Source organism: Priapulus caudatus, unplaced genomic scaffold, assembly GCF_000485595.1.
Source record: "Priapulus caudatus unplaced genomic scaffold, Priapulus_caudatus-5.0.1 Scaffold11, whole genome shotgun sequence".
Taxonomy (NCBI): domain Eukaryota; kingdom Metazoa; phylum Priapulida; class Priapulimorpha; order Priapulimorphida; family Priapulidae; genus Priapulus; species Priapulus caudatus.
In genome coordinates this window covers 536715-544389 of record NW_014577072.1, presented here as the reverse complement: position 1 = coordinate 544389, position 7675 = coordinate 536715, and the positions used below count along the sequence as shown (strand labels likewise).

Here is a 7675-nt window from a genome sequence, read left to right as displayed (position 1 = left end):
GGCAGTTTGTGTCATATTTCATGGTAACGCACTTAGTTTTGAACGTAATGTATTGAAATACGTGCAGCAGAGGAACCTAAACACTTGCAACTTCTATAGCACTTCGTATACGCTCACTGATACGGATTTCTTAGTCGATCTAAATGGAAATTGGGCGTATCTTGGCAAACTATAGTATTATTATCGCATAGATTTAAAAATATTCACGTAACAGCCCTAATGGAATATATAATCACTTGTTTTATTATCTTGATTGTGGTAACGCGCATGCTTGTAACACTGCAGCTAAAGTGTGTAATATTAATGTGTATTCTCGGGATTGGGAAACAATTTAGCGCGTATTAAACTAAATGGCAAACAGCGAATTACGCATAAAAGAGTCAACGAGCTTCTTAACTGATCTGTAACTTCGCTTATGACGAATTTATACGGTTTTCGCTGCTTCTCGTTTTGTGTAAGCGCATTAAAACGTAGTATACTCCAACACGAGAAAAAGTTTGACTACGTACACCATGACTAGTTCACATGAAACAGTGTACCACGTACTTCAAGCTAGTCGAGAAAAAATGAAATTACTGCAGACATCATACGAGCAGTAAGATATGCTCTGTGATTTAGTAACTATTGCCAATTTTCTCATAAAGAATTCGGTACTTGGCGATGAAGATAAAATGCGCTATGTATGAGTCAAGACGATACAATTTGCATCGAGTACTCTGTGATTCCTGATTGCACAAACTTATAGCAGGGCGGTTGGCTTGTCACTCACAGCGTAAAAGTAATGGTACAACTCGCGAAACACAAAGAATGTTTGCTGAATCTGGGCAATAAGTATAAACGACCAGCGCCATATACTAACTCACTGCACGCGATGGAAGTGAAGGAATGGGATAGTTTTAAAGAGCAATCATTGTGGCATATCTATACGGTATAGTAATGGGAGTGAAGTTGAGGACAGTTCATCGTACTGTATCTTCGTGTGATACATGGCAAAACTTACATCTATGTAAGCGCGCGTGTGCGTGCGTGTCCATATATAAATGCACGCATGAACACACATGACGCACATATGTATATTATATAAACATGCATTATGATGCATATATAGAGTAACAGACCTAATTATCGAATAAACATAGGCAGTAATGCAATATGTATCAATAAGGTACCACATATTAATCGACAAGAGAATTACGTAAATAGTAGATTAGCTCGCGGTGTCTTTGATTCCCGCATGATCAATGTTCTATTTCATCTGCATAAAAAACCTATAATTGATTAAATAACGTAACCTTCTCGTTTAACACTGCAGCGTCTGAGCTCGTTCCATCGCCTTTTACCCACCAACGACCTTGGCGAATCGCCGAACGTGTAGTCGCGAAGTTACCAGCATCTCCGTGACCGGACAAGTAGAGTGAAAAGAGAACGTTGCTAGCTCATGGTGATAGTGCAATGACACAGCTAGCCCTGCTAAATCACGTTGTGCGCCCAAAATGACCCCAGTCACACATATCGCACGCGAGTCGAGCTATACCGCAAGATGACGACGGCAAAGATTACTTGCATTACTTGCAAAGAGTACTTGAACCATCATCAGCAAGAATTGCGACGAGCATCTACAGTGGCTCACCGGCTACATCGCCTGCAGATTACTGCACCTACGGACTCAGATTAGTACGTACGTCGGCGTAGCAGTTACAACCACTGGGCACGAGAATGTAATCTGCAGTAATGTTGTTGTTCACTTGGTCGAACACAATGAATTGCGTTAGCCTGTACTCCTCTTTACAAGCGCCTTTCACAACAGTACATGTAGGGGACCTAATTGAAAAAGAGAGAAAGAGAAATACACTGCAATAGCAATTACATAAGCATGCCAGCGGGCAGAGAACAGACATAAATAATGTATGTGTGTTGTATATTTCGTTCACTTTCATTTTTAACGAGCAGAATATTTTACACCTGGAGTTTGAGCTGCGCCTCCAAGTGCTAAATTATTCATTGTGTTTTTCTTGTATACGTTATAGCATATACGAAATCTAACGTGGAAATAAAATTGGTCGTAATTACGAATCAGCTTCAAACGTGCACTGGGACGGAGACGATGTGAAATACGTGGTTGTACGGAGATATTGACAAGATGAGAATGTTAGCTATGCGTGGTGCACGGAGATAATGCGAGAGCGTTTATTGAGAGGGCGAGAATGTATGTTATACGTGGCTGCGCGGGAAATGTGAGAGGGATTGTATCAAGAGCGTATGAAGAAGGTATATATACCTTACTTTACCTATTATATACTTTCTTTATACGCTCTTGATTGTATTATGATGGAGGAGGTAGTGCTATACGTATGGGTATGGTGAAAGTGAGAGCTTGTCTATTGAGGAGGAGGAGGAGGAGGAGGCAGAAGGGAGGAGGAGGGAAGGAGGAGGAGGGGAGGAGAGGAGAGAGAGAGGAGAGGAGGAGAAGGAGAAGGAGGAGGAGGAGGAAAAGAGGAAGGCGGAGTAGGAGGAGGAGGAGGAGGAAGAGGAAGAGGAGGAGGAGGAGGAGGAGGAGGAGGAGGAGGAGGAGTGAGGAGAAAGTCATGATATACATTAATCTAAGACGGATGAGAGCTGGTAATTGTGTGAGCTATATACAGTCAATGAAAAGGAGATGTGTTATACGTGCACGCAAGGATCGACGTCGCTATAGAAGACGCTGTGGGATACTCACGTGCATTGGATGATCTCTACGCACTGATCGAGCTGGCCTGGTCTTTGCATGATCACCCGTCGTAACCCGTCTGGGTTGAAACCAAACAGAGGTTTCGACATGCGTCGGGTGACATTACAAGTTGGAATGTCGTCATTAAGACATCTGAAACGTGCACAGTCATCGTCAGACGCATATTAAAGTAACGCGAGCTGTGAATGAGCGCAACCATACGTTAATAATAATATCGAACAATATGAATGACAAGAACACCGAGAACAATGCATAAAACATGTCGACGATGCTTTTAAAAATTTCGAATTGGTCTACGAACGCAACATATACTTGGTCCCAGGGGTTAGTTTTTCTACAACACGTTACGTTTATTGATATGTCAACTGGAAAGAATTCCGCCTGAATCGAACCTGTTACAAGCGGGCTTATTGGCCTGTCGTTTTTCTCTAAATTCGGCTTGACCCACTCCTTGCTGCCTCGGGTCGAACACGTCACCCGTGGGAACAGAGCTATCGCAAGTCAATATAGGAAACTGAGCGAAGTCAAACGCCTCCACTATGGCGTCCCTAGAAAGTAAAAAAAAAAATCGAATGTACGGCACGGCTGCGATTCTTTGTAATCGCTTGGGCACACAAACAGACGCAGGCGGATTCAAAGCACAAAGCACATTACATGTACATGTAGCAGGTATACAGTTGATCTATATCTACGCCTACCTGGTTAACCTGCTTCAATATATTAATGATAATATCAGGAGTGTCATAATATATAGACTATATTATATGATACCCCTGATAATATGCCGTCGGTTGTATATATAGATGGCGACACGTTGTAAATACGCACAGAGGGTAGTCGGTGTCGTCGTAGTAGTCTTCATTCTCCACATCGAGGAAGTTGAAGTTGTCGAAGCCGAAAGCCAACTGATCTAGGTTGTTCTCATCCTCCTCTTTGACGGAGCCCGTGAGTCTGGCCGGTAGAGACTGCGATTCGCTGTTTGCTGGCGTCCATGTCAACGTGACGCACACGAGTGAAATCACCGCACAGCTAATAAAGGGCGCCGGCAGAAGTGACTGTTTATAAGAGAAATTGATTATTATAGCTGGCAACCATGACGATGTGTCTATTTGCTGGGAAATATCTATTAAATAGATTTATTTCATTTATTACATTATTACATCAGTAACGGCGTGACGTTGCTACACGTGACGTCGTATAAAGAGCTATTACACGTTTCGGATTATGATTTTTTTTAAACTCAATTAGTGTTTCAGTAAAAGTAATAATCTATTCGAGACTTTCGGCGATATGCTACTGATGCGATATAACCGCGCGATAATAGCATTGCAACGTTATTAAGCGCAAAGATGAATTAGTTTATAATGTTACCTGCATTCTGTTTGATGTCTCTCCGGTACACAAATAGTGCGTTTGATATTTTCTGCGAGTCGTTTTATGGCGAATAAAGACTAACTCTCAGAATATAACTCTCCTGCGCATTAGAAACATTCTAACAACCAGCGTTACATTGAGGCGTATGAGCGTTAGAGCGGGCAACACAATAGACGCTGTCGGTCCTGGCTAGTCGTTTATGCAGTCACGTGTTATATTGTCGATGTCAACGACACAGATATATAAGCAGTTTTCACCTTCCTCATTCTACAGTGCGCACGCGTAGTTATACTTTCTCCTAGAAGCGAGAGTTCGTGTACACGGTGCGGTTCGCGGAACAGGTGCAACAGGTTTAAATGGGCGTCGCGTCGCGCGCTACCTGGCAGCTCAACGCTGCATAGCGACGTCACAGCCTGTGATCGTCGGTAAACCTTCACCACAACAATGTCAACTCTGTCTCCACTGCGCACTGCCAAAGGCGATTTTTGGGTTCAATTAGCTAGTTAGGCAAGAGTGATTGCAAAGCAAATGACTTTAGCCGAGAATGTCGGCACTGGCTAGCGCGGTTGCCTCTAGGCACACCTTATATAGTTATTACGCTTAGATTAGATTTTGAATAAAAACACGATTCGTGTAATATAAAGTCGCTGCGGATTTCGAAGATATAACGTAATCGCTAGTATACAAAGTTATGCATAAAACATGTGGTGACACGGGTTGGGGGCAGAGACTTAAAAATGACCATGTATTCTGAAAATAGGCTTATCGATCGATATGTCTCTCAACCTTGTGCTGAACTCACGCGAAACTTGGTTATTGAGTTGGAGATCTCTCGGATAAAACCTCGATGGGAAGGAAGCTCGAACGTCTTATATCGCATGGGACCGATTTAAACAAGCTTCAATCAAAATATATCATAATATATTTTCTAATTTCTTGGCGTACACCTGTCTATGGATGTATGGTATAATAAATTACTCAAGGCACTGATTAAAATAAAAATTGCACTTTTATCGTAATCGTAAACACAAACAATCAGTGCGCCGATCAATGTAATGGCGACGACCTTGAGTGGCAAGCATCGTCATAATAGCACGCACGCGTGCATACATACATACATACACACACACGCACGCACGCACGCACGCGCATACATACATACACACACACGAACACACGCAGGCACACACGCATACATACATACGCTCACCCGCACACACACACGCACGCATACACGCACACACGCACGCACGCACGCGACGCACGCACGCGACAGCCACCGACACACAGCACACAGGCACACACAACACACACACGACACACACGCGCGTACACACACAACACATGCGCACACGCATTCACGCATGCACATACACACTCATTTATGTGTCATTCAAACAGAACGTTCGCTCCGCGACCACCGTCACCAAGCTATGGTTTTCTCGCTGTAAGTACACGTAAGTGCTGGGAAATTTGGCAAAAATGGCGTGATTTGATGTTGGTAGCTTAAACGTGGATGGCGCTACCGGATGTGCATGTACAAAGGCTAGCCCCTGGCAATTTCCCTGCCCCCGTCATAGTCACGCGGGCCAGTTGACCTGCAGAGCTATTCACTTTATCTATTTGAAGTAGAAAGCATCTGTGGGCAACAGAAAATAGTTTTCTATCGAATACAGTTCACTAGACTACAAGATATGTATGGTTGCAGGCATTTTCTAGACAAAAAAATCTCTCAAAGGAAAGAGCGAACGCATCAGCACTTACAGTGACTGCCGGATATTCCAGCCTTCCACCAGAATGACTTCGTAAAACAGTGCAAATAGGACAACAAATATGCAAACCGATAAACAGTTAATGAATTATACGACATTAAGAGCCCATCGCCATACCTAGTGATAGTTATATATAATGAGCCATTGATAATATTCTCACGATATATACGCGCTACACGTTTCCAACTTCTTAAGCTTATCACCGTTACACAGGTTATACACTGAATGTCTTCCCAAAGCAATCGCGTGCTCGGCAATGTTGGCGATGATTCCATTCATGTGCCTGAGCGGATATCAACTAGTTATGGCATGAGCAAAGATAATGGATCCGAATGCGCAGGTCCACACTAGCGGTAAACTCTTAAAGCCACGCACGTCCGTTCCGTCCTATGCACACGCGTTTCACTCTTTGCTCGAACCATGGAAAAACACGGCTCTATCTATACGGTAGAAACGCGGAATATAATGTAGCTCGCCGTCGGCGGAATTGGGTGATTTCGTGCTAATAAGGATTTAGCGGTGATTAAATGTCAATTTCGATGTGATTTCCGCCTACACTAGTACATACACCTTGATTTTATATACTCAGGTATATACGTATTATATATATATAGTAGAAAAGTTCTTAGGTTGCACGATATTCAGTTGTTATATTAAAAAATAATTCCTCAACCTGAAGATTCTATAAAGATGAAAGCGCTTGTTTAAAACTAAATGTCGGATTATTCTTATATATATATAATTATATATATATATATTTATTTATTTATATGTATATATACATGTGTGGGCGCGAGTGAGCTTCCCTCTACATTAGAAATTAATATAAAAAAATAACCCCACCTCCATGAACTTGCTGCATTACGTCAAAGCTTAAACTACGTTTGCTGTAAAAATTAATTACTGACTTAAGAGGTATCGCCTCCAGGCTAGTCAGACTTGTTTCGAAAAACGGAAGGACGTACATATTAATTTAAATTCACTAATCCTGTGAGCTCGCAATTTCAATGTTCTAATATTTTAAAGTTCAGAAATATATTGAGATTACACTCTTAAAAATAATATTATATTGATATATGACAATATTCGGTGTTTGCTGTGTAGGTGACAAAGACGTCGATGCCGATGACGACGGCTACAGCGATAACAAAATTAAGTAAAACAACGCTGACAGGTCGAGTTGCATTGCTTTATAGTTTATATATGTTGTTTATGTTGTGTGCATTCTTTAACTGCATTCATCGTCTCTATAACAAGCACGGAGAAATGAGGCTTATGCCCAAGGATGTGAATCAGTTAACTTATTAAAATGGCTAGAATGCTTTAAATATCGTTCTGTTAAAAAGGTCTCTATATACGAAACACACATTGCCTTTACCTCTTATTGTATCCACGTAATGACCGCCCAACGAATATCGCGCTCTACCGCATAACAGGAAAGCAGTAACTATTTAGACTTGAGTTATTGATCCTTTACGTTTGACCTAACAGTTAAGCTCAACAAAGATATAATGGGTTATTTCATAAAAGCGGGGTATCCAATTAGACAACTAATAACACCTAAGAAAAATATCATGCGCACGGTAACCAAGGTGTGTAAAGTCATTAGAGTTATAGGCGACCTAACATTTAATTAATAACTCTTAACCTATACGTTAATAATATATGTGAAAGAGTTCGTTTCGGTACTTCTTTAGTCGACGAGTTGATCGAGTGTAATAGAGCACGCGTGATTTGTGTGTTTGGGCAGTTCCTGTGTACGGTATAAATAAATGTGTGAGTGAGGGTATATATATATATA

At 41.7% G+C, this 7675-nt stretch overlaps 1 protein-coding gene across 1 annotated transcript; it reads right to left on the bottom strand.

The window, feature by feature from the left end:
* Positions 1–220: 220 nt before the first annotated feature.
* On the bottom strand, positions 221–4455 carry LOC106807744. The gene is made up of 5 exons (XM_014810199.1): positions 4100–4455; positions 3557–3783; positions 3121–3276; positions 2717–2860; positions 221–1821 (listed from the first exon to the last, which is right to left on the bottom strand). Exons 1-5 carry the CDS (start codon positions 4103–4105, stop codon positions 1659–1661), a joined length of 696 nt encoding a protein of 231 aa, XP_014665685.1. The 5' UTR covers positions 4106–4455; the 3' UTR covers positions 221–1658.
* Between the last annotated feature and the right edge of the window lie 3220 nt (positions 4456–7675).

Excerpts from the sequence above, each read along its gene's own strand:
- LOC106807744 (XM_014810199.1), bottom strand. Across the intron at positions 3,277-3,556 it reads GACGACACCGACTACCCTCT|GGACGCCATAGTGGAGGCGT; the intron begins GTGCGTATTTAC and ends TTTACTTTCTAG. Across the intron at positions 1,822-2,716 it reads GTAGAGATCATCCAATGCAC|GTCCCCTACATGTACTGTTG; the intron begins GTGAGTATCCCA and ends TTTTTCAATTAG.